The sequence below is a fragment of the Lonchura striata genome, chromosome 27 (genome assembly GCF_050655825.1).
Source record: "Lonchura striata isolate lonStrDom1 chromosome 27, ASM5065582v1, whole genome shotgun sequence".
Taxonomy (NCBI): Eukaryota; Metazoa; Chordata; class Aves; order Passeriformes; family Estrildidae; genus Lonchura; species Lonchura striata.
The window spans coordinates 1544257-1566774 of NC_140729.1; the positions used below are offsets into that span (position 1 = coordinate 1544257).

Below are 22518 nucleotides of genomic sequence, written 5' to 3' on the forward strand. Positions count from 1 at the left end.
GCTCAGGAGTCTCGGATCCCGACCCCAAATAAGGGACCCAGGGGTCTGGGATCCCGACCCCAAACCATCCCCACCGAGGGGCTCAGGGCCCCCCCAGCCTGGCCTCGGCTCTCCAAGGCTTCCCAGGACGGGGACACCGTCCGGGGGCTGCTGGCTGCGGGGGTGACACGGGCTGGGACCAGCCGAGCCCCCCACGAGGGTCCCGCCCTGCACCCCCCGGGCCGGGTCCCCCCGCGGGCAGGGCGCTGCCCGGCAGGTCCGGCCGCATACCGCGGGCCGGGCGGGGCGCTGCCCACGCGGCTGCTGCCCACGCGGGGGCTGCCCACGGGGGCGCGGGGGTGTTTACGGGAGGTGCCACCCACGCCGGTGCCGCCCACGGAGGTGCGGGGGTGCCCACGGGGGTGCTGCCCACGCGGGGCTCTGACCCACGGGACCCCCGCGGGACACACCCGGGTCCGCCGTTCCTGATCCACGGGAGGAAATTCGGGACCCCCGTCCCCGGGCTCTTTTGGGAACTTCCCCCCGACCCACGCGGGTGTCGGTGCCGGTGCCGCGGCCGGTCCCCGCCGCTGCCGCCGTGCGGCCTCCGGCCACCGGGCGCCGCCGTCGCACGGCCGGGGCGGGACCGGGCGGGCCGGGGCGGGACCGGGCAGCGGCGGAGGTGCGGAAACAGCGGCAGGTCCGTGGGAACGGGAGGCTCCCGCGGGGCTGCGAGGGAGGGGGTCCCGCCCGCGGTCGGGGCTGCGGGGGTCCCGGTTACCGGGGCTGCCAAGGGGGGTGGCTCCGGTCGGCGCGGAGCTGCGGGGTCCCGGGGCGGGGGGTGCCCCTAAGTCACCCCGCCGTGGGGTCCCTGGTGTCCCGCAGCTCCAGGCACCTCTTCACCCCCCGGCCGCCCCTCCAGACTCCCCCGCCCAGCCCCAAAGGGACCCTGGGGACACACCCAGGGCAGGGACAGGGGGTTGACATCGGCCTCGGTGCCCGCCCCGACGCGGTTTAGGATGGCCGGGCACGGTGCTGTGCCCTCGTCCTGCGACTGCTTCGTGGCACTGCCACCGCACACGGCGTCCCCCGCCGTCATCTTCGGCAAGAACGCCGATCGTCCCCGAGACGAGGTCCAGGAGATCGTCTATGTCCCTGCTGCCAGCCACCGTCCTGGGGACAAAGTCCAGGTGAGCCGTGCTGGGCCAAAGGGGCCAGAGGGGTCAGTGCATCAGGTGCCAGGTCAGCCGTGTGTGTCCTCCCACTGTGCAGGGCCAGCGTGGCTGCAGGGACAAATGCTGAGCATGCCAGGTGTCACCTGTGTGTCCCCCAGAACACCTCCATGTGCCAGGGTGACTGCAGGGACAGAGCCCTGAGCATGCCAGGTGTCATCCCTCTGTGCCAGGGTGGCTGCAGGGACAGAGCTCTGAACATGTCAGGTGTCCCCTCCATGTGCCAGGGTGGCTGCAGGGACAGAGCCATGAGTATGCCAGGTGTCACGTCTGTGTCTCCCTGAGCACCTTGGTGTGCCAGGTGTCACCTGTGTGTGCCAGGGTGACTGCAGGGACAGAGCCCTGAGCATGCCAGGTGTCATCCCTCTGTGCCAGGGTGGCTGCAGGGACAGAGCCATGAGTATGCCAGGTGTCACGTCTGTGTCTCCCTGAGCACCTTGGTGTGCCAGGTGTCACCTGTGTGTGCCAGGGTGGCTGCAGGGACAGAGCCCTGAGCGTGCCAGGTGTCACCTCTATGTCCCCTCAGATCACCTCCATGTGCCAGGGCGGCTGCAGGGACAGAGCCCTGAGCGTGCCAGGTGTCACACCGTGTCCCGCCGTGTCCCCGCAGTGCACATACCTGGAGATCGAGCAGGCGGAGCACACGCACGCCGTGGTGCTGAGCCGCCCCGCCTGGCTCTGGGGCGCCGAGATGGGCGCCAACGACTGCGGCGTCTGCGTGGGCAACGAGGGCGTGTGGACCCGCGAGCCCGTGGGCGAGGCCGAGGCGCTGCTGGGCATGGACCTGGTGAGGTGAGGATGCTGAGGATGGTGAGGATGCTGAGGATGAAAACAGCCCCGTGTCCCCACGCTGTGCCAGCCCCTTGTCCCTACGCTGTGCCAGCCCCATGCCCACACTGTGCCAGCCGCCAGCACTCTCTGACAACCCTCCCGGCGCAGGCTGGGTTTGGAGCGGGGTGGCTCAGCCCGGGAGGCCCTGGAGGTGATGACGACCCTGCTGGAGCGCTACGGCCAAGGCGGGAGCTGCAAGGAGGAGCCGGTGCCCTTCGTGTACCACAACACCTTCCTGCTGGCCGACCGCAGCGAGGCCTGGCTGCTGGAGACGGCCGGGCGCTACTGGGCGGCGCAGCGCATCCGCGGTGAGCGGGGAGCGGGCGGGCCGGGGGCGCGGGGGGTCCCGGAGCGCCCCGAGTGACCCCCGGGCCCGGCCGGCGCAGAGGGCAGCCGCAACATCTCCAACCAGCTGAGCATCGGCAGCGACATCACGGCCGAGCACCCGGGGCTGCGGGAGCGGGCGCGGAGCCAGGGCTGGTGGAGCGGGGCCGGCGAGTTCAGCTTCGCCCGGGCCTTCTCCCTGCAGGAGCAGCCCCCGCGCATGGAGGCGGCCAAGGCGCGGCTCCGCGCTGGCAGGGAGCTGCTGCGGCAGCACGCAGGTGGGGACGGGGACGGGGATGAGGATGGGACAGGGATGGGGACGGGGATGGGACAGGGATGGGGATGGGGATGGGACAGGGTGGGGACAAGGTGGGGACAAGGCAGGGACAGGGACGGGGATGGGGATGGGGATGGGAACAGGGATGGGGACAGGGATGGGAACAGGATGGGGACAGGAATGGGGACAGGGATGGGGATGAGGGCAGGACTGGGACAGGAACTGGGATGGGGATGAGGGCAGGACTGGGATAGGAACAGGGATGGGGATGGGAACAGGATGGACAGGACAAGGACAGGGATGGGAACAGGATGGGTTCAGGAAGGAGGATAGGACGGAGACAGGGATGGGGACACGACAGGGGTGGGGACAGGACAGGGATAGCAATACCCATTCATGGCTTCCTAAGGGCTGCTTCCACACTGATAAGAAGCTCTTGTGGCAGAACTCAGGTGGGGACAGGGATGGCGACAGGGATCCCACGGCTCACCAAGGGCTGCATCTGTGCTGGCACATCCCCAGTTCCTGGGGACAGGGCCTGGGGTGGGGACAGCCACCCTCGGCTCCCCCGAACGCGTCCCCACGGCCGAGCTGGCAGCGCTGAGGTGGCCCTGCCCGTCCCTCCAGGTCACATCACGGCGGAGACGGTGATGTCCATCCTGCGGGACAAGGCCAGCGGGATCTGCGTGGACACAGAGGGGTTCCGCACGGCCGGCAGCATGGTGTCCGTGCTGCCCCGCGACCCCGCCCTGCCCTGCGTCCACTTCTTCACCGCCACCCCGGACCCCTCCAGGTGAGGCCGGCGCTGGGGATGGGGACGTGGTGCTCCCTGAATTCTGCTCTCTCAGCCCAGCTTCTCCTCCAGGTCTGTCTTCAAGCCCTTCGTGTTCGTGGCCGGTATCAAGCCGGCACCGCAGGTGAGATCCCCTGAGTTCCTGCAGGATCCGGCCAAGCAGATCCCGAGATTCCAGAGCTCCGTGGATCGGCGGCACGAGCTGTACCGCCGGCATCAGGCGGCGCTGGAGCTCATGGAGCGGGACCAGGTAGTGCAGATCCCACAGGGCCCACAGACCCTGCAGATCCCACAGACCCTGCAGATCCCACAGACCCTGCAGACCTACAGACCCCACAGACCCTGCAGGTCCCACAGATCCCACAGACCTGCAGATCCTACAGACCCTGCAGATCCCACAGACCCTGCAATCCCACAGACCCTGCAGGTCCCACAGACCCAACAGACCCTGCAGGTCCCACAGATCCCACAGACACTGCAGACCCCACAGACCCCGCAGACCCTTCAGAACCCACAGACCCTGCAGACCCTACAGATCTCACTGACCCTTCCCCACCCTGCAATGGGATCAAACTGAGCTCTCTGACCCCACCCTGCAATGGGATCAGGCTCTGAGCTCTCTGACCCACCCCGATCCCGCAGGAGCGGGGCCAGCAGCTCCTGGACACGCTGCAGGAGCTGGAGAAGCAGGGCCTGCAGGCGATGCGGGAGCTGCTGGAGGGCACCGCCAGCCCCTGCCCCGAGGAACTGGCCGACCTCTTCTTCGACTGCGTGGAGGCCGAGATGAAGTTTTACACCTAAACCCCACACAGGTGGGTGGACTGGGCTTCCCCCATGGCGTTTCTCATGGATAGGGAATCACAAAACATTCCCAGAGCCCAACCCTGACTCTTCTGATTCCCCCCGTGGGTCCCAGCCCCCAGTTTAGCCTGGAGAAAGCACTGAGAGGTGCCCTCGGCCTGGAATGAGGTGCCAGGGGAAGGACAGGGATGTGGGATGGGATTGGGAGTCCTGCCCACAGCCCTGTGTGTGCTCTCCCCCATTTCCAGCCCCTCGGGATGGCTGTAGGGTGGCATCCAGCTGGACTGGGGTGGGAATAAAGCCTTTATTGCCTGCTGCTGCTGCAGGGTATTTGGGATAACTGCCCATTCCCCGCTCCTCTGGCACGAGTCTCCTTCTCCAGAGCCTCGCCTGGGGGCTGGATGGCCCCGGGAGCTGGCTGGGACCCGCTGGCTGCCGGCAGAGGTGACAACGGTGGCCCGGGGCTGCCCTGGGGACAGCGGGGTGTGGCGGCTCCGTCCTGCCCCGGGCCCAGCAGCAGAGCCCGGCGCTCGCACAGCTCCTGCAGCCGGGCCCGGTGCTCCTGCAGGCTCGTCCTGCGCCTGCAGCGCGCCCGCCCCGCCAGCTCCCGCCGCAGATCCAGCAGGAAATCTGCCGGGACAGCATTCCAGCAGCTGTGGCACTGCCAGCCCCGAGTGCCGCCTGCCCCGGCCCCATCCCGACACCTCTGTCCACGGTGAAGGGAACCCTCAGCTCAGGGAGCAGCTCCTCCTCCTCCTCCTCCTCCTCCTCGCTGCTGCTGCAGGAGCCTCCTCCCGCCTCCTGCTCGGCCGTGTTTCCATGCACGGGCTGGGAATCCAGCTGCAGGAGCTGGGGCAGGGCTGCCAACACCAGATCCCTGTGGGAAAATGAAGGAAAAGCCAAATTTTCTGCAGCTGTGGGATTGGGAGTGGGTGTCCCATCCTCCCTCAGCCCACCGGAGCCTGAGGGAGGAGAGCAGGGATTCAAATCCCTGAGGTTTGGAGAGCAGGGATCCACATCCCTGGGGTTTGAGCAGGGATTCAAATCCCTGAAGTTTGGAGAGCAGGGATCCACATCCCTGGGGTTTGAGCAGGGATTCAAATCCCTGAAGTTTGGAGAGCAGGGATTCAAATCCCTGAAGTTTGGAGAGCAGGGATTCAAATCCCTGGGGTTTGAGCAGGGATTCACATCCCTGGGTGTGGAGAGCAGGGATTCACATCCCTGGGGTTTGAGCAGGGATTCAAATCCTTGGGGTTTGAGCAGGGATTCACATCCCTAGGGTTTGGAGAGCAGGGATTCACATCCCTGAAGTTTGGTGGGACAGGCTGTGTTTGAGATTTCATGGAATGGTTTGGGTGGGAAGGGAGCTTAAATCCCATCCAGGGACACATTCCACTATCCCAGCTGCTCCAAACTGTCCTGGGACACTTCCAGGGATTCAGGGGCAGCCACAACTTCCCTGGGAATTCCATTCCATCCCCTCCCCACCCTCCCAGCCAGGAATTCCTTCCCAAAATCCCCTCTGGCAATGCGAATCCATCCCCACCTTATCCTGTCACTCCATCCTTTGTCCAAAATCCCTTTCCCAGCTCTCTTGGAGGTACCCAAAGGCCACCGTGAGATCACCCCGAGGCTTCTCCCGGTTTCTGGGGGGCTGTTCTGCCCCCCCTGACCCACCTGTATCCCTCCTGCCGGGTGCACCGGTTCCCGGTCAGGTCGAGGATCCGGAGGCTGCGGGGCAGCTCCTCTGCCAGGACAAAGGCAAAGCACAGAGGGGCTGGGAGCCAAAATTCCTGCTCCCCCAAACCCCCCTGAGCTCTTCCCTCACTCCTGAGGCAACCCCCCAAAGCAGCAATTCCCCCCAGACCCAGGGAAACTGAGGCAGGGAGGGGGGGATGGGAGTGCCACACGGGCCTGGGGGGGTTCCTGCGTTCCCACCTGTGTCCAGCACCTGGATCAGGTTGTGGGACAGGTCCAGGGCACTCAGGTGGGGCAGCCCCTGCAGCTTTTCCACCCTCTGGATGCGGTTCCCAGCCAGGCACAGGAACCTGGAGGGCACAGGGAGGGTTTTGGGGGGATGTCACAGCCCCCCTTGGCTTCCCCAGCCCAGGAAATCCTTGGGAGGAGGGAGGAGCTGCTGGACCTCAGGTTGGGAAAAGCCTCCAAATTCTCCATCTTCTCAATTTGGTTCTGGAAAATAAAATAGAAAAAAAAAAAAAACAAACAACCAATGTGTGGGGTTTTTTTTTGGTTTTTTTTTTTTTTTGGTTTTTTTTTTGTTTTTGTTGTTTTTTTTTTTTTTTTGGTTTGGTTTAATTTTTATGCCTACTGAATGAAAATTCACATTTTTCGGAACGCTCTGGGATTGCTCCAACCAACCCTGGGGGCAGCCCAGGAGATTCTGGAGATTCTGGAGAGGGAATGGGGTAGCAGGGAACATGGAGAGATCCCAGAATCCAGGGCCCTGAGCTGAGTATCCTCATGGGGGCTTGGGAACACGGGAATTCCAGGGGGGATGGAATGGGGGGAGGCTCAGAGACCCCCGTGAGGGGACTGGGGGGTCACTGGGACGAAACCCACCAGGGTGGGGGGCTCAGAGACCTCTGTGAGGATCACTGGGACAAAACCTTCTGGGATGGAGAGAAATTGTTCCTGTCTGGATACTGGGGAGGGAAAACTCGAGCAGAAGTGGGGGTGTCTGTGGGAGCAGAACTGGGGGTCTCTGTGCCCCCCAGGAACAGAACCGGGGGTGTTTGTGCTCCCCAGGAGCAGATCTGAGGGTCTCTGTGGGATCAGAACTGGGGGTGTCTGTGGGATCAGAACCGGGGTCTCTGTGCCCCCCAGTGCCAGCTGCCCCCCCAGCTCCGTACCTGCTGCAGGTAGAGGCTGTGGATGTCCCCCCGCCCGCGGAGCCGCCCGATGGAGGAGATCTGCTCCCGGTCCAGGCGGAGCGTGCCAGTGGGCAGCGGCCCTGTGGGGCTGCAGGGGCACGGGGGGGTTTGGGGTGCCCTGAGCCCCCTCCCTGCCAGCCCTGGGGTGCCCTGAGCCCCCTCCCTGCCAGCCCAGGGGCATTTGGGGTGCCCTGGGCCCCCTCCCTGCCAGCCCAGGGGGGGTTTGGGGTGCCCTGAGCCCGGGCTCTGTGGGGTTTTGGGGTGCTCTGAGCCCCATCCCAGGCTCTGTGGGGTTTTGGGGTGCTCTGAGCTCCATCCCGGGCTCTGTGGGGTTTTGGGGTGCCCTGAGCCCCAGCCCTGGCTCTGTGGAGTTTTGGGGTGCTCTGAGCTCCATCCCGGGCTCTGTGGGGTTTTGGGGTGCCCTGAGCCCCAGCTCTGGCTCTGTGAGGTTTTGGGGTGCTCTGAGCCCCAGCTCTGACTCTGTGGGGTTTTGGGGTGCTCTGAGCCCCATCCCAGGCTCTGTGGGGTTTTGGGGTGCCCTGTGCTCCTCACCGGCTGCGGGTGCTGACGAGGCTGTCACTGAGGGTCACTCCTGGGGACGGCTCCTCTGGGGCTGTGGGAATTCAGGGTGGGGGTCCAGGCCAGGGGTGCAGCCCCCCCCTGCCCAGGAGGAGCCCCCCAAAATCTCACTCACCCCCACCAAGGCTGTCCCCTCGCTCAGCCATGGCCACAGGGTCCCTGTCCCCTCCTCAGGGGTGACAGTCTGAGGGGACAGAGGTGACAAAGCTGCGGGCTGGGGGTGTCAGTGGGGAAAGGATGGCTGGGATGGGGGTCAGAGCTGGCTGGGGGCAGAGGGGCTCTGTGGGATGGGGGGGTTATGGCACTGGAACTGGGGGGATCAGGGGGGCCAGGAACCCCACTGGGGATCTCAGAGACCCCCGGGATGCGGCTGGGGGGGTCAGCAGGACCAGGCCTCACTGGTTTGGGGATCTCAGAGACCCCTGATGGAGTCACTAGGACCAGGCCTCACTGAATGGGGACTCTCAGAGACCCCCGGGATAGGGCCAGGGGGGTCACCAGGGCCAGGCCTCAGTGGTTTGGGGATCTCAGATACCCCCGGGATGGAGCCACAGCAGCGCAGCAGCACGGGGCACGGCGGGCTGGGGGCTCCGAGAGCCCCGGGGAGGCCGGGGGGTTTCACCGGGGCCGGTTGGCCGGGGCCGGGGCCGGGTGGCCGGGGCCGGGGCCGGGTGGCCGGGTCCGGGGCCGGTTGGCCGGGGCCGGTTGGCCGGGGCCGGGGCCGGTTTTCCGGGTCCGGGGCCGGTTTTCCGGCGCCGTTGCCATGGAGACCGGCCCGCCGGAAGCGCCGCGCGGCCCCTTCCCAGCAGCCCCTGCGCGCCACCGCCAAGATGGCGGCGCTGGGCAGCGGCGGGGCGCGGTGGCGGCGGGGTGAGAGACCGGGGACGGGGACGGGAATGGGGACGGGAATGGGAATGGGAATGGGAATGGGAATGGGAATGGGAATGGGAATGGGAATGGGAATGGGGACGGGGACGGGAACGGGAATGGCAATGGGGACGGGGATGGGGACGGGAATGGGGACGGGGACGGGGATGGGGACGGGAATGGGGACGGGGACGGGAATGGGGATGGGGACGGGGACGGGGATGGGGACGGGGACGGGGATGGGGACGGGGACGGGAATGGCAATGGGAATGGGAATGGGGACGGGAACGGGAATGGGAACGGGAACGGGAACGGGAATGGCAATGGGGACGGGGATGGGGACGGGAACAGGGACGGTAATGGGAATGGGGACGGGGACGGGAACGGGAATGGGAATGGGGACGGGAATGGGAATGGGGACGGGAATGGGGACAGGAATGGGAATGGGAATGGGAGCAGGGCTGGGACAGGAATGGGAATGGGGATGGGTACGGGGACGGGGATGGGAATGGGGATAGGAACAGGGGCGGGAATGGGAATGAGAACAGGAATGGGATTGGGGCTGGGAATGGGAGTGGGATGGGAGAGGAACAGGAATGGGAGTGGGAATAGGGCTGGGATGGGAATGGGAATGGGAATGGGGAATGGGAACGGGAATGTGGGAATAGTGATAGGAATGGTGATGGGAATGGGAGTGGGAATGGAAACAGAAATGAGAACGGGAAAGGGAACAGGAATGGGAACGGGACTGGGCCAGGGATAGAGACCGGGGACATGATCAGGGACTGGGGAGCAATCAGGAGTGGGGCACGATCGGGAACGGGGCATGATCAGGGTCCAGGGCACGATCAGGAATGGGGCACGATTGGGAACGGGGCACGATCAGGAGCAGGGCACGATCAGGAGTGGGGCACAATCAGGGTCCAGGGCACGATCAGGAACGGGGCATGATCAGGGTCCAGGGCACGATCGGGAACGGGGCACGATCAGGGTCCAGGGCACGATCAGGGTCCAGGGCACGGCGGGGGCTGGTGCCAGCCTCCCCCGGCGCTGAGCGCTGCCCGCAGCCTGGCTGCCCGCCCTGCAGCTGCTGCGGCGCGGCTCCAAGGCGGTGACGCGGCACTGGAAGGCCATGCACTTCCAGCGGCAGAAGCTGCTGGCCCTGACCGAGTACCTGCCCCCGCGGCCCAGCCTGCCCCCGCGCTGCCTGCCCCCGCCCGCGCCCCGCGCGCCCCAGGTGAGCCCAGCACGGCCCGGGAACGTGGGACACGCGGCATCCGCAGGCCGGGACCCGGGGTGGGAGTGGGAAACAGCCGAGACCCCGTGTGCGGGATGGACAGGTCTGTGAGGGCACCTCGAGGTCCATGGGGTCATCTCATGATCAATGGGATCACCTTGAGATCCATGGGAGCACCTCGAGGTCCATGGGAACACCTTGAGGTCCATGGGAACACCTCGAGGTCCATGGGAACACCTCGAGGTCCATGAGAGCACCTCGAGATCCATGGGAGCACCTCGAGGTCCATGGGAACACCTCGAGGTCCATGAGAGCACCTCGAGATCCATGGGAACACCTTGAGATCTGTGAGGGCACCTTGAGATCCATGGGAACACTTGCAAGATCCATGGGAGCATGGCTGTCCCTCAGTCCCCATACCCCACATTCCCTGTCCCCAGGAGGACAGCTTCCTGCAGGTGCTGTGACCCCAGGGCTGTCCCTGTCCCCAAACCCCACATTTGGTGTCCCCAGGGGTCCCACCTTGTCCCCAAACCCCCTGTCCCCAGGAGGAGGGCTACACGTGGGTGCTGTGACACCTGGGCTGTCCCTGTCCCCAAACCCCACATGTGGTGTCCTCAGAGGTCCCACCCTGTCCCCAAACCCCCTGTCCCCAGGAGGAGGGCTACGCGCGGGTGCTGCGGGGCCAGCTGCAGGACACGCTGCGGGCCAGCCGCATGGTGGCCGTGTGCCACTACAACTCCATGGCGGAGGAGGACGTGGCCACGCTGCGCCACTTCCTGCGCAGGCACGGCATCCACCTCAAGTTCGTGCTCAACGAGGTTGGGCTCAGCCCCTTGCAGGGGCTCGGGGGGTTCCAGGGGTATCCCGGGGGTTCTGGGGTGTCCTGGGGGAATCTTGGGGGTTCTGGGGTGTCCTGGGGGTTCCAGGGCTATCCTGGGGGTTCCAGGGGTATCCCGGGGGTTCTGGGGTGTCCTGGGGGTTCTGGGGGTGTCCTGGGGGTTCTGGGGTATCCTGGGGGTTCTGGGGTGTCCTGGGGGTTCCAGGGCTATCCTGAGGGTTCTGGGGTGTCTGGGGGTATCCCAAGGGTTCTGGGGTGTCCTGGGGTTATCCTGGGGGTTCGAGGGCTATCCTGGGGGTTCCAGGGGTATCCCGTGGATTCTGGGGTATCCTGGGGTGTCCCAGGGGTATCCCAGTGGTTCTGGGGATATCCCTGGGGTATCCCGGTGATTCTGGGACTATCCCGGTGCTTCCAGGGGTATCCCTGGGTATGGTGATGGTTCCAAGGGTATCCCAGGGGTATCTCAGGGGTTCTGGGAGTATCCTCGTGGGTTCATGGGCGTCCCGGTGGTTTCGGGGTGTCCCAGTGGTTCCGGGGGTATCCCGGTGGTTCCGGGGATATCCCAGGGGTATCCCGGGGGTTCCAGGGGTATCCCAGGGGTTCCGGGGTGTCCTGGTGCTTCCAGGGTATCCCGGTGGTTCCAGGGTATCCCGGTGGTTCCGGGGTGTCCCGGTGGCTCTGGGGTGTCCCGGTGGCTCCGGGGTGTTCTGGTGGTTCCAGGGTGTCCCGGTGAGGGTTATCCCGGTGGCTCCGGGGTGTCCCGGTGCCCCGGTGCTCATCCCGGGCTGTCTCCCAGGTTGCCCGGCCGGTGCTGGCACAGTCCAAGCTCCGGAATCTGCTGCCGCTGTTCGTGTGCCGGAACGTCCTGCTGGTGAGCCCGGAGCCGCGGGCCAGGGAGATGCTGCGGGTGCTCAAGGGAGTGCCACAGGTCATCCTGCTGGGTGAGACCCCGAATCGGGCTGGGGTCAGCTGGGGATGGGAGTGGGGCACAGAATGGGAATGGGGCACGGGATGGGAATAGGGGCCCAGAGTTGGGAATGGGGGCATGGGATGGGAGTGGGGGCATGGGATGGGAGTGGGGGCATGGGATGGGAATGGGGCACGGGATGGGAATGGGGCACGGGATGGGAATGGGGGCCCAGAGTTGGGAATGGGGGCCCAGGGCTTTGGAAACTCATCCAGGACTGGGATTGAGGGTCTAGGGCTGGGAATGGGGACCCAGAGCTTGGGAAGCTCATCCAGGGTTGGGAATGCTAGGCCAGGACTGGGAATGAGGCCCCCTGACGGGGCTGCATCCATGCAAACGAGGGGTGGGCAGCCTGCAGGAGCCAGGAATCCCTTCCCAAAAAGCTCTGGAATTCCATGCCCATCCAACAAGGGGTGGGCAGCCTGCAGGAGCCAGGAATCCTTTCCCAGAGGTCTCTGGAATTCCATGCCCATCCAACAAGGGGTGGGCAGCCTGCAGGAGCCAGCAATCCCTCCCCAGAGGTCTCTGGAATTCCATGCCCATCCAGCGAGGGGTGGGCAGCCTGCAGGAGCCAGGAATCCCTTCCCAAAAAGCTCTGGAATTCCATGCCCATCCAACAAGGGGTGGGCAGCCTGCAGGAGCCAGGAATCCTTTCCCAGAGGTCTCTGGCATTCCATGCCCATCCCAAGCTCCCTCTTGGCAGGCGCCTGCATCGACGACACGATCCTGAGCCGCCAGGGCGTGGAGAACTTCGCCCGGCTGCCGTCCCTGGAGGTGTCCCGGGGGCAGACGGTGGCAGCCCTGTCCCAGCTGTGCTCCCAGACCTCCTCCCTGCTCCAGCGGGGCCCTGCCCGCCTCACGGCGCTCCTGGACGAGCACGTCCGGCGCCTGCGGGACGCGGCGGCGGCCGCGGGGCCTCCCCCGGGCCGGAGCGCTGCGGGGAGCTGACGCTGGACACCGGGAACCGCTTCCTCCCTGGCTCTGGGACACGGGGAGCCCCCCCAGATGAGGGGTTCAAGGATCATGGACACAATTCCCATGGAATTCTCCAGCTCCGCAGAGGGGTGTCAGGGACTGGTGGTTTGACACTGAGGGTCTTGTGGCCCCCTCCAGTCCCAGCAGGGAGTGGTGGCCATTCCCTTGTGCTCCCTTGGGATCATCCCAGCAGAGATCGGGGATCTCTGGGATCAGCCAGAGCAGGAGGAGGAGCACGGGATGGAGCCTCCAGGGGGGATTTTGGGCACTCCAAGCCCCGTGCCTTGGGAATGGGGGTGTGCTGTAACACTGATCCCACCCCGGGATCGCTGTCCCGTCCATTAAAGTGTCTGCGTGGAGATGCCGAGGCCTCGTCTGGGATTTTGGGGGGTGGGTTGGGGGTGTTCCTGCCCCCCGGGGGTGGGGGGAGAGGCCAGGGCTGCTCTGAGGGAGCAGAGCTGGGGGTGGGAGAGGGAAATCCCAGGCTGGGAATGCCCCGGGACCACCCTGGGGGGGTGGTCCCTGACACCCCCGTGGGTCGGTGATTCCCGGGGCTTCCATGGGGTGGTGAGTCCAGGGACCCCCGTGGGATGATGATTCCCGGGATGCCGGTGGGTCAGGGGTCCCTGAGACCCTCGGGGGCTGGCAGTCCCCAAGCCATCCATGGGATGATGCTCCTGAGACCCTCAGACATCCATCCCGACACCCCCGCGGGTCGGTGATTCCCGGGATCCTCAGGGATCGGTGATTACCGGGACCCCCATGGGATGACCAACCCCGAGACCCCCGTGCGGCGCTGCCTCTCGCGGGGGTCTCCCCACCCCTTTCCCCGGGGCTGCCCCGGTTCCATGTGGGCACTCGGGCGCTGCCCGCTCCCGGTATCCCGGCGGCTCCCGGTGTCCCGCGGCTCCCGGTGCCCCGGCGGCTCCCGGTGTGCCGGCAGCTCCCGGTATCCCGGCGGCTCCCGGTGTCCCGGCGGCTCCCGGTATCCCGGCGGCTCCCGGTGTCCCGCGGCTCCCGGTGTCCCGGCGGCTCCCGGTGTCCCGCGGCTCCCGGTGTCCCGCGGCTCCCGGTGTGCCGGTGGCTCCCGGTGCTGGCGGCTCCGGTCCTCCACGGAGCAGGGGGCAGAGCCGAGCGGCTCCGGACCGCCCTCCGTGTTCCGCTTCCTGCCGCCGCCGCCGGGCAGGATGCGACCGGCTCCCGCCGCCCGCCCGCCGCCCGCCCAGGTGAGCCCCGGCGACCGGCACGGGGGGGAGGTCCGGCCGGCCCCGCGACCCCCGGCCCCCGCTGCCCCGGGGGGTGACACCGCCGCGGGGACACGGGGATGGGCTTTGCCCCGCGGGAGGGACGGAGACTCCCGGTTGTACCGGCACAGCCCCGCTCCGCTGCGAGGGGTCGGTGCCGATCCGCGGCAGCGCCTGCGGGAGAGAGCCGGGACACCCCCGGTGCCCTCCCCTCGGCGCCGCCGTTACCGGTGCCGGGTTATCCATGGCAGCGGGCTTATCTGCCCGGTGCCGCGGGTACCGCTGCCGCGGTTACCGGCGCGGTGGTCACCGGTGCCGGGGCTTGGCCGCTGTCCCGGGGTTATCCCAGGATCCATCCTACGGCAGCGGCCGGGACTCACGGCTGCCCCACCAGGCACAGCGCCAGGGGGGACGGCAAGGCCGGGAGAAGCTTCCCCGTGCCTCAGTTTCCCCTCTGGAAGGGCAAAGGGAACAAACGCCGCGCCGGGAGGGCGCGGGGCTGTGGAGGGGCCGCGTCCTGGCTCGGTGCTGCGGGCCGGAGCAGGGTTTAATCCCGGTCCTTGTCCCGGTGCCACCCTCCCGGCCGTGCCGCGCTTGCCCCGCGGTAGCCGGTCCACGGGGCGGCGGGGCCGGACTCTGGACCCGGACTGGGTGGCACAGCCGAGATAGCGCGGGCAGGGTCAAAGGCTCCGGCTGACGCAGAAGTTTCTCGGTGCCGCCGGCGGTGCCGTGCGGAGCCCCCCGGGAGCTGGGGACCCCCCGGTCCCGGCGAGGCTGCGGCCGCCACCCCTGAGCTCCCCGACCCCTCCCCGCAGCGGCTCCCGCCGTGACAACCGAATTCGGACCCCCGGCCCCGCAGCCCGCGCGGGAGGGGGGGCTCGGCCCGGTGCCCCCTGCCCCCTCTGCCCTCCGGCCATGGGCAGCCACGAGAAGGACCCGTGCTCTCCGAAAAGGGCCCTGTCCCGCTCCAGCAGCACCGTGTCTTCCAAGCACAGCAGCGTCCAGCAGGTTGGAGGGGTTGCATTTGGATTTAGGGGGCTCAGAAGGAGCACGGGGAGGCTTTGGGGGCTTCCCCCTGCTTTACGATGATGCCCCTGTGGGTACCAAATGTCTCTGACAAGGTGGGCAGCAGCCTCTGGTGCTCAGGGACCCCCACGCTGAGCCCTGTCCCCACAGGGCTCGGAGAGCTGGGAGGTGGTGGAGGAGCCCCGTGCCCGGGGCAGCCCCGGGCAGCAGCCGCAGCGGCACGAGGGGTACCTGCTCAAGAAGAGGAAATGGCCCCTGAAGGGCTGGCACAAGGTAACGGGCAGAGCTGGCACCAGGAGCCGTGATCCCGGCTGGTCCTGGCAGGATTTGGGCAGGGGGTGCTGGCTGTAGCAGCTGCTGTCTGCACCCCCTCCCAAAAAAATCCTTTCCCCTCCATCCCCAGCGGTACTTCGTGCTGGAAAACGGGATCCTGAAATATTCCACCACGCGCCAGGACGTGAGTGTGTGCCCAGGCTGCGGCCACGCAGCCTCCTGGGGGGCTCAGGGCTGGGGACACCCCCGTGGCCCCCCTGAAAAAGGGGGGTCTTCCCCCTGACAGGCGTCCCTGGGCTCCCCCAGGTCCTCAAGGGCAAACTGCACGGTGCCATCGACGTCCGGCAGTCCGTCATGTCCGTCAACAAGAAGGCGCAGAGGGTTGACCTGGACACAGAGGACAACATTTATCACCTCAAGGTGCCGCTGGGGCTCTGGAGCTGGGCTGGGACGGGGCTGGGGACATCAGGTCCTGTCCCCTGCAACTCGGCCCTGTCCCCCAGATCAAGTCCCCGGAGGCGTTCTCCAGCTGGGTGAGCAGCCTGTGCGCCCACCACCGCGGCGAGCGGCCGGAGCCGTGTCCCCCCGGGGGTCCCACGGGGACCAGCACGCAGGTGGGTGGCAGCTCGGGGTGACAACGCCTGGGCGAGTGGCTCCTGACAGCGACTGATGCCCTCTGTGCCCGGCTGCAGGGCCAGTGGACGCGGATCCTGCCCTCGGGCAGTGCCCCTGCCCTGTCCATGCTGGCCAGCTCCCGGGACAAGGTGAACGCCTGGCTGAAGGACAGCGAGGGGCTGGAGCGCTGCTCGGCCGGTGAGCGGGGCCCGAGGGGGTGTGCGGGGCCGGGCAGGGTCCCCGTGCCCCTCCCTGACCTCTGTGCCCCTGGCAGAGCTGTCGGAGTGCCAGGCCAAGCTGCAGGAGCTGACGGGAATGCTCCAACACCTGGAGGCCCTGCACCGCATCCCCTCGGCCCCGCTCATCTCCGGCAGCCAGGTGAGAGGCTCAGCCAGCTGAGGGAGGGGGTCCCGTGTCCCCCCTTCCTGGCGAGGGTCCAGCTGCAGCTCCCTCCTCTCCCTGCCAGCCCTCGGCCTCCACGGAGAGGCCGAAGAAGGGCCGGAGGAGCACCAAGATCTGGTGCACGCAGAGCTTCGCCAAGGACGACACCATCGGCAGGGTGAGGGTGAGCTGGAGCCCCCACCCCGAGCTCGGCCACTGCCTGGGGGCACGGAGCCCCCCAGGTGACCCCGCCGAGCCCCGTGTCCCCCCAGGTGGGCCGCCTGCACGGCTCCGTCCCCAACCTGTCCCGCTACCTGGAGTCGTCGCAGAGCCAGCTGCCCTTCAGCGTCCCCCCGGAGTACAGCCAGCTGCAGCGCAGCTTCTGGGTCCTGGCCCAGAAAGGTGGTTCAGGGCGGGCTCCCGGGGCGGGTTTTGGGGTGCCGACCCTCAGGCTGACTCCCGGCCGTGTCCCCCGGCAGTGCACGGCTCGCTGAGCAGCGTGGTGGCCGCGCTGGTGGCCGAGAGGGCCCGTCTGGAGGAGATGCGGCAGGCGCTGCACCGCCAGGGCCCGGCCCCGCGCCCCGGCAGCGCCGGCACCGCCGGGGTGAGGGAGCGCGGGGGACCGCGGGTGCTGCTTCTGGGGTCTCAGCGGGGTGCTGGGTGTCCCCTGGCCCTGTCAGCCCGTCCCTGGCTGCAGGGGACCGGCCGGGGGGGCTCGGCTCAGCCTCTCCCTTCCCGCAGCCCGCCCTGCGCCGCTTCCACTCGCTGTCCGCGTCCTCCGACACCACCCTGGACTCCTTTGCCTCGCTGCACCCGGATGAGGTCAGGGGGGTGGCGTGGGGCGCTCTGGGGGTGCTGTGGCCCCCCTGGCGTGGGGGCTGAGCCGGTGCTGTCCCCGCAGCCGGACGCGCTGCCCGCCAAGGGCCGGGAGCAGCAGCTCTCCAACCGCAGCATCGTCTCGCTGGCCGACTCGCACACCGAGTTCTTCGATGCCTGCGAGGTTTTCCTCTCCGCCAGCTCCTCTGAGAACGAGGTGAGGGGGCTCAGGGGGTCTTTGCTGGGGAGGAGGCTCTGTTGGTGGGGAACTCTGCTGGGGAGGGGGCTCTGTTGGTGGTGGGGGGCTCTGCGGACCCCCTGCCACTCCTCGCTGCTCTGGGTTCATCTCTCCCCTCTCTCTCCCCCGTCCCACCTCATTAGCCAGCCCGAGAGCCGCCCCCCGTGTCCCCCCCAGCCCCTGGATCCCCCCTGCTCCCCGTGTCCCCCCCAGCCCCCTGCAGCCCCCTCCCTCCCCGCTCCCGGGGTCTCCGCAGTCTCTGAGCCCGGTGCCGGGGCCGGGTGCTGCCGGTGCCCCCCCCCGGCGCCCGCCCCTCATCCCGACACCCCCATCCCGGATCCCGCGGCTCATCCCACCCTCTCGGGGGGGCCCTTCCCGGTAGCGCCCCCTCCATGGGGCGCCCCCCACATCCCCCCCATCCCCCCGGGACCCCCGAAGCCGCCGACGGTCCCTGCGCTCCTCAGCCCTCGGAGGACGAGTCGTGCATCAGCGAGGTCACCGCCGGCGTCTGCGAGGAGCCCGCCGAGCCGGGGGGGCCGGGCCGCCCCCCGACAGGTACCGGGAGCACCGGGGAGGGCACCGGGCAGGGAATGGGCACCGCTGGAGGGGGCGGCTTCACCCCCGGATAGGTGCGGGAGGGGAGAACCGCGGCGGAGGCAGCGCTGCCTCCCGACACGGGAACACGGGACGGGGAGAACCGGGAGGAAGGGACGGCTCCGCTCCCCGAGAGCTCCGGGGAGGGGCGCGGCTCCATCCCACCGGCCGCTGCCCGGTAGGAGCGGAGCGCCCGGGGCTGCCGGCGGAGCCGCCGCCGCTGGAGCCGCCGCTGGAGCTGCCGGGGCCGGACCCGCGGCGGAGGAGCCGCCTGCCCGCGCCCCCCGCGCCCACGGGGGACGTGAGCCTGTGGGGGCTCCTGCGGAGCAGCGTGGGCAAGGACCTGTCCCGCGTGGCGCTGCCCGTGCAGCTGAACGAGCCGCTGAACACGCTGCAGCGGCTCTGCGAGGAGCTGGAGTACAGCGAGCTGCTCGACAGGGCCAGCCGCGCCCGCGACCCCCGGCAGCGCCTGGTGAGCGGGGGGCCGCGGCACCGGGGGCACCGGCAGCACCGGGGGAACCGGGAGGAGCCGCGGCAGCGGGGGCACCGGGGGCAGCGGGAGACCGGGCAAACCAGGAGCACCAGGGGAACCGGGACAGCGGGGGGAGTTGCGACACCGGGGGCAGCGGGGGGCACCGGGAGGAGCTGTGACACCGGGGGAACCGGGACACCGGGGGAACTGGGACACCAGAAGAACCGGGACATCAGGGGGAACCGGGAGCACCGGGGGGAGCTGGGACACCAGAAGAACCGGGACATCAGGGGGAACCGGGAGCACCGGGGGGAGCTGGGACACCAGGGGAACCGGGAGCATTGGGGGGAGCCGGGACACGGGGGGGAGCTGGGGGCACCGGGGGAACCGGGACATCGGGGGAACCGGGGCAATGGGGGGAGCTGGGACACTGGGAGGGAGCTGGGAGTACCGAGGGAAGCCGAGGACATGTGGGAACAGGGAGAATTTGGGGATTTAGGGGACATGGGGGACCCCGAGGACAGGTGGGGACAAGGAGAATTGGAGGATTTAGTGGGCTCAGAGGTGTCTGAGGACACACGGGGCTCCTGGGACTTGTGGCAACGGGGGAGGGCACGCGTGTGCCCGTCCCGGGCGGGGTGGCAGCACAGCGGTGGCCGTGGTGACAGCGTGGCGGTGGCCGTGGTGACAGGTGTACGTGGCCGCCTTCGCCGTGTCCGCCTACGCCTCCACCTACTACCGGGCGGGCAGCAAACCCTTCAACCCCGTGCTGGGTGAGACCTACGAGTGCGTGCGGCCCGACCGCGGCTTCCGCTTCATCAGCGAGCAGGTGGGCACCGGGGGGTCCTTGGGGGGCACCCCGGAGCTGGGCGGGGCGCTGGCATGTCCCTCCTTGTCCCCCCAGGTGTCCCACCACCCTCCCATCTCCGCCTGCCACGCCGAGTCCGACAACTTTGTCTTCTGGCAAGGTGAGAGCCCGGGACGGCGTTGGGCGCTGGGAGAGGCCCCCCAAGGTGGGACCGGTCTCACCTCCTCCTCCTTCTCCTCCAGACATGAGGTGGAAGAACAAATTCTGGGGCAAATCCCTGGAGATCGTCCCCATGGGCACCGTCAATGTCCAGCTGCCCAGGTGAGACCCCAACCCCACAGACAGCCCCCCGATAGTGCACCCCCGTGCCCCGCCGCCCTCCGTGCCCACCCACGGGGCCGGTGCCCGCAGGACCGGGGACCACTACGAGTGGAACAAGGTGACCACGTGCATCCACAACGTGCTGAGCGGGCCCCGCTGGATCGAGCACTACGGGGAGGTGCTGATCCGCAACACCCGCGACGCCTCCTTCCACTGCAAGCTCACCTTCTGCAAGGTGTGCCCGCCACGCCCCGCTCCTTCATGCCCACACGCTGCTCTGACCCCTCCCCTCTGCATTATCGCGGCCTGGCCCCACCCCCTAATTAAACCACCTCGCTAATTAAACGCTGTGTTGTCGCCCCGCCCCTTGTCTGGCCCCACCCCTTCCCAATAGCCCTGCCCAGCACTCCTGGCCCCACCCTTTTCCCAGCAGCCCCGCCCATTCCAATGACCCCACCCATCACAGCCACGCCCTTTCTGGAAATTTCCACCCAGCACTCATTGCCCCTCCCTTCTTCAATAGCCACGCCCTCTCCCACTGGCCCCACCCTTGTGGTCACGCCCCTTTCCAGTTACTCCACCCTTTCCAGAAGATTCCTCCCCATGGCCCCACCCTTTCCCAATGACCCCACCCATCATAGCCACGCCCTCGCCCGCCTGCCACACCCTTTTTGTATGGCCACACCCTTTCCCAATTCCCCCACCCATCACAGTCACACCCTTTCCCCCGACCCCGCCCCACCCTCCCGGCCCCGCCCTTGGCCGCGGCCGCCGCGCTCAGGCGCCGCTGCCGCAGGCCCGGTACTGGGGCGCGGGGGCCAACGAGGTGCAGGGCGCCGTGCTGAGCCGCGCCGGGACGGCCGTGGAGCGCCTGGCGGGCAAGTGGCACGAGGGGCTGCACCGCGGGCCCAGCCCGGGCCACTGCGTCTGGAAAGCCAGTGAGGACCCGGGGAGACCACCGGGGGGTGACCCTGGCCTTGGGGGGTGACCCTGGCCTTGGGGGGTGACCCTGACCTTGGGGGTGACCTTGACTTTGGGGGGTTACCCTGGCCTTGGGGGGGTGACCTCGACCTTGGGGGGTGACCTTGACCTTGGGGGGTTACCTTGGCCTTGGGGGGGTGACCCCAGCTTTGGGGTTTTACCCCGACCTTGGGGGGGTGACCCTGACCTTGGGGGGTGACCCTGACCTTGGGGGTGACCTTGACCTTGGGGGGTTACCCTGGCCTTGGGGGGGTGACCCCAGCTTTGGGGTTTTACCCCGACCTTGGGGGGGTGACCCTGACCTTGGGGGGTGACCCTGACCTTGGGGGGGTGACCCTGACCTTGGGGGTGACCTTGACCTTGGGGGGTGACCCTGACCTTGGGGGGGTGACCCTGATTTTGGGGGGGTTATCCCAACCCTGGAGGGTTACCCCAGCTCTGGGAGGGTTACACCAGCCCTGGGGGGGTTACCCCAGCCTTGGGGGGTGACCCCAACCCTGGGGAGGTTATCCAGCCCTGGGGGGGTTACCCCAGTCCTGGGGGGGTTATCCCAGCCCTGGGGGGGTTACCCCAGCCCTAGTGGGGTTATCCCAGCTCTGGGGGGGTTACCCCAGCCCAGGGGGGTCTCTCACTGTCCCCACGCCCCTCCACGCAGACCCCATGCCCCGTGACCACGAGAGGAACTACGGCTTCACGCAGTTCGCGCTGGAGCTGAACGAGCTGACGCCGGAGCTGCGCCGCGTCCTGCCCTCCACGGACACGCGGCTGCGGCCGGACCAGCGGTCAGCGGCACCCCGGGGTGCGGCCAGGCCGGGCTGAGGCCGGCCAGGCGGTCACGGCCCTGTCCGGTGTCCCCCAGGTACCTGGAGGAGGGGAACGTGCCGGCGGCCGAGGCGCAGAAGCGCCAGATCGAGCAGCTGCAGCGGGACCGGCGCCGCGTCATGGAGGAGAACAACATCGCCCACCAGGCTCGCTTCTTCAGGTTGGGGGGACCCGCGGAGTGGGGGGATGAGGGGTTCTTGTGGGGTGGGGAGACCTTCTGGGGGTGCTGAGGGCACCACTTGGCTCAGGGGACGTGGGGCTCTCGGGGGGATGTGGGGCTCTTATGGGGTGGGGAGACCCTTCCCAGGAGTCTTGGGAGCACCCCATGGCTCAGGGGGGTGGCGGGCTGTCAGGGAAGGGGAAAACCCCTGTGGGTGCCACCCTGAGGACACCCCATGGCTCAAGGGGGTGGGGGGCTGTCAGGGAATGTGGAAAACCCCCCCATGGGAGTCCTGAGGGCACCCCATGGCTCAGGGGGGTGTGGGAAATCAAGGGAATGGTGAGACCCTCCGGAGACCTCATGGTTCAGAGGAGCGTGGGGCTCTCAGGGAATGGGAAACCCCCCCCTCGGAATTCCCGACCGTGCCCACCCCGTGCCCAGGCGTGTGACGGATGCCAGTGGCAAGGAGTCGTGGGTGACCAACAACACCTACTGGAAGCTGCGCCTGGACCCCGGCTTCTCGCACCTGGACAGCGCAGTGCTCTGGTAGCCACCCCCAAACTGGGGGTGCTGAGCCCCCCCAGCTCCTCACAGCAGTGCCCAGCATGGGGCTGGTCCCCCCAGCACTGGGGGTGCAGAATCCCCCCCTCCTCTTTCCGAGCCATTTTGCCGCTGTTTCGGTAAAACTGTGATGCAAAAATGGGAGAGGGGCACTGGCAATGCCTCCCCCCGGCCCAGGGCAGAGCCTTGGGCACAGCTGAGGCACTTCGGGGCAGGGGCTGGCAGTGCCCCCCTGCCCTGGGGGCACAGGATGATAATGGGGGGGTTTAGGGGGTCGCAGGGTGCCCGCGGGCGGGGAGACCCCACTGCCCCCCACCCCAAATTGTGCACAGGGCTGCTCTAATAAAGGCTGTGAAGAGTTGGGGTGTGCAGAGAGATTCCTTCTCCCCACCCCGCCACCATCACCACCCCCGGGGGGGCTCAGGACCCTCCTCCTAAATCAGGCTGGGTATGCGCAAGTCCCTCCCCCACCCCGTGCCTCAGTTTCCCTCCCCACACGCACAGAATCGCCCACAGAGCCGCGTCCCACAATGTCCCCTTTATTGCGATATGCTGCTGCCCCCCACACCGGCCGCGGGGCGGGGGGGGCTCAATAAATACTTCAGCATCAAC

The 22518-nt window shown here is 67.9% G+C and overlaps 4 protein-coding genes across 10 annotated transcripts; 3 read left to right on the plus strand and 1 right to left on the minus strand.

The window, feature by feature from the left end:
- Positions 1–651: 651 nt before the first annotated feature.
- Positions 652–6464, plus strand: SCRN2 (secernin 2). Of its 3 annotated transcripts, XR_014950203.1 has the most exons (10): positions 652–679; positions 998–1169; positions 1822–2003; positions 2151–2350; positions 2429–2644; positions 3271–3436; positions 3509–3686; positions 4079–4248; positions 4806–5263; positions 5379–6464. XR_014950203.1 is itself a non-coding variant. In XM_085561763.1 (9 exons), exons 2-8 carry the CDS (start codon positions 999–1001, stop codon positions 4235–4237), a joined length of 1272 nt encoding a protein of 423 aa, XP_085417889.1. In that variant the 5' UTR covers positions 652–679; position 998; the 3' UTR covers positions 4238–4248; positions 4620–4754. The 3 variants fall into 3 exon arrangements, 2 of the variants coding, with proteins under 2 accessions (XP_085417889.1, XP_077644467.2); XM_085561763.1 differs by lacking the exons at positions 4806–5263; positions 5379–6464 and adding an exon at positions 4620–4754; XM_077788341.2 differs by lacking the exons at positions 4806–5263; positions 5379–6464 and having other exon boundaries at positions 4079–4552.
- LRRC46 (leucine rich repeat containing 46) lies at positions 4361–8484 on the minus strand. Of its 4 annotated transcripts, XM_085561768.1 has the most exons (9): positions 8424–8484; positions 7823–7948; positions 7681–7741; positions 7108–7216; positions 6381–6427; positions 6176–6285; positions 5915–5984; positions 4942–5114; positions 4528–4867 (listed from the first exon to the last, which is right to left on the minus strand). In XM_085561768.1, exons 2-9 carry the CDS (start codon positions 7851–7853, stop codon positions 4542–4544), a joined length of 927 nt encoding a protein of 308 aa, XP_085417894.1. In that variant the 5' UTR covers positions 7854–7948; positions 8424–8484; the 3' UTR covers positions 4528–4541. The 4 variants fall into 4 exon arrangements, with proteins under 4 accessions (XP_085417892.1, XP_085417893.1, XP_085417891.1 ...); XM_085561766.1 differs by lacking the exons at positions 7108–7216; positions 7681–7741; positions 8424–8484 and having other exon boundaries at positions 4361–5114; positions 7823–7902; XM_085561767.1 differs by lacking the exons at positions 7108–7216; positions 7823–7948; positions 8424–8484 and having other exon boundaries at positions 4361–5114; positions 7681–7756.
- A 39-nt stretch (positions 8485–8523) lies between these two features.
- Positions 8524–12953, plus strand: MRPL10 (mitochondrial ribosomal protein L10). The gene is made up of 5 exons (XM_085561769.1): positions 8524–8577; positions 9642–9811; positions 10468–10632; positions 11449–11593; positions 12323–12953. Exons 1-5 carry the CDS (start codon positions 8538–8540, stop codon positions 12565–12567), a joined length of 765 nt encoding a protein of 254 aa, XP_085417895.1. The 5' UTR covers positions 8524–8537; the 3' UTR covers positions 12568–12953.
- Positions 12954–13756: 803 nt separating this feature from the next.
- Positions 13757–22266, plus strand: OSBPL7 (oxysterol binding protein like 7). Of its 2 annotated transcripts, none has more exons than XM_085561770.1 (23): positions 13757–13820; positions 14654–14846; positions 15015–15137; positions 15268–15321; positions 15444–15557; positions 15641–15751; positions 15830–15950; positions 16027–16130; positions 16219–16317; positions 16406–16535; positions 16613–16737; positions 16875–16955; positions 17035–17166; positions 17652–17742; positions 17964–18253; positions 18945–19082; positions 19158–19221; positions 19304–19382; positions 19473–19617; positions 20179–20320; positions 21019–21145; positions 21223–21345; positions 21787–22266. In XM_085561770.1, the coding sequence occupies exons 2-23, from the start codon at positions 14754–14756 to the stop codon at positions 21893–21895; spliced, it is 2595 nt and encodes an 864-aa protein (XP_085417896.1). In that variant the 5' UTR covers positions 13757–13820; positions 14654–14753; the 3' UTR covers positions 21896–22266. The 2 variants fall into 2 exon arrangements, with proteins under 2 accessions (XP_085417896.1, XP_085417897.1); XM_085561771.1 differs by having other exon boundaries at positions 16219–16311.
- Positions 22267–22518: the final 252 nt, after the last annotated feature.

Excerpts from the sequence above, each read along its gene's own strand:
- SCRN2 (XM_085561763.1), top strand. The coding sequence starts at position 999 with ATGGCCGGGCACGGTGCTGTGCCCTCGTCCTGCGACTGCTTCGTGGCA. Across the intron at positions 2,645-3,270 it reads GCTGCTGCGGCAGCACGCAG|GTCACATCACGGCGGAGACG; the intron begins GTGGGGACGGGG and ends CCGTCCCTCCAG. Across the intron at positions 3,687-4,078 it reads AGCTCATGGAGCGGGACCAG|GAGCGGGGCCAGCAGCTCCT; the intron begins GTAGTGCAGATC and ends CCGATCCCGCAG.
- LRRC46 (XM_085561766.1), bottom strand. The coding sequence starts at position 6,412 with ATGGAGAATTTGGAGGCTTTTCCCAACCTGAG. Across the intron at positions 5,985-6,175 it reads GATCCAGGTGCTGGACACAG|AGGAGCTGCCCCGCAGCCTC; the intron begins GTGGGAACGCAG and ends TTGTCCTGGCAG. Across the intron at positions 5,115-5,914 it reads ACCCGGCAGGAGGGATACAG|GGATCTGGTGTTGGCAGCCC; the intron begins GTGGGTCAGGGG and ends ATTTTCCCACAG.
- MRPL10 (XM_085561769.1), top strand. The coding sequence starts at position 8,538 with ATGGCGGCGCTGGGCAGCGGCGGGGCGCGGTGGCGGCGGG. Across the intron at positions 9,812-10,467 it reads CCGCGCCCCGCGCGCCCCAG|GAGGAGGGCTACGCGCGGGT; the intron begins GTGAGCCCAGCA and ends CCCTGTCCCCAG. Across the intron at positions 11,594-12,322 it reads GCCACAGGTCATCCTGCTGG|GCGCCTGCATCGACGACACG; the intron begins GTGAGACCCCGA and ends CCCTCTTGGCAG.
- OSBPL7 (XM_085561770.1), top strand. The coding sequence starts at position 14,754 with ATGGGCAGCCACGAGAAGGACCCGTGCTCTCCGAAAAGGGCCCTGTCC. Across the intron at positions 16,318-16,405 it reads ACACCATCGGCAGGGTGAGG|GTGGGCCGCCTGCACGGCTC; the intron begins GTGAGCTGGAGC and ends GTGTCCCCCCAG. Across the intron at positions 20,321-21,018 it reads CCACTGCGTCTGGAAAGCCA|ACCCCATGCCCCGTGACCAC; the intron begins GTGAGGACCCGG and ends CCCTCCACGCAG.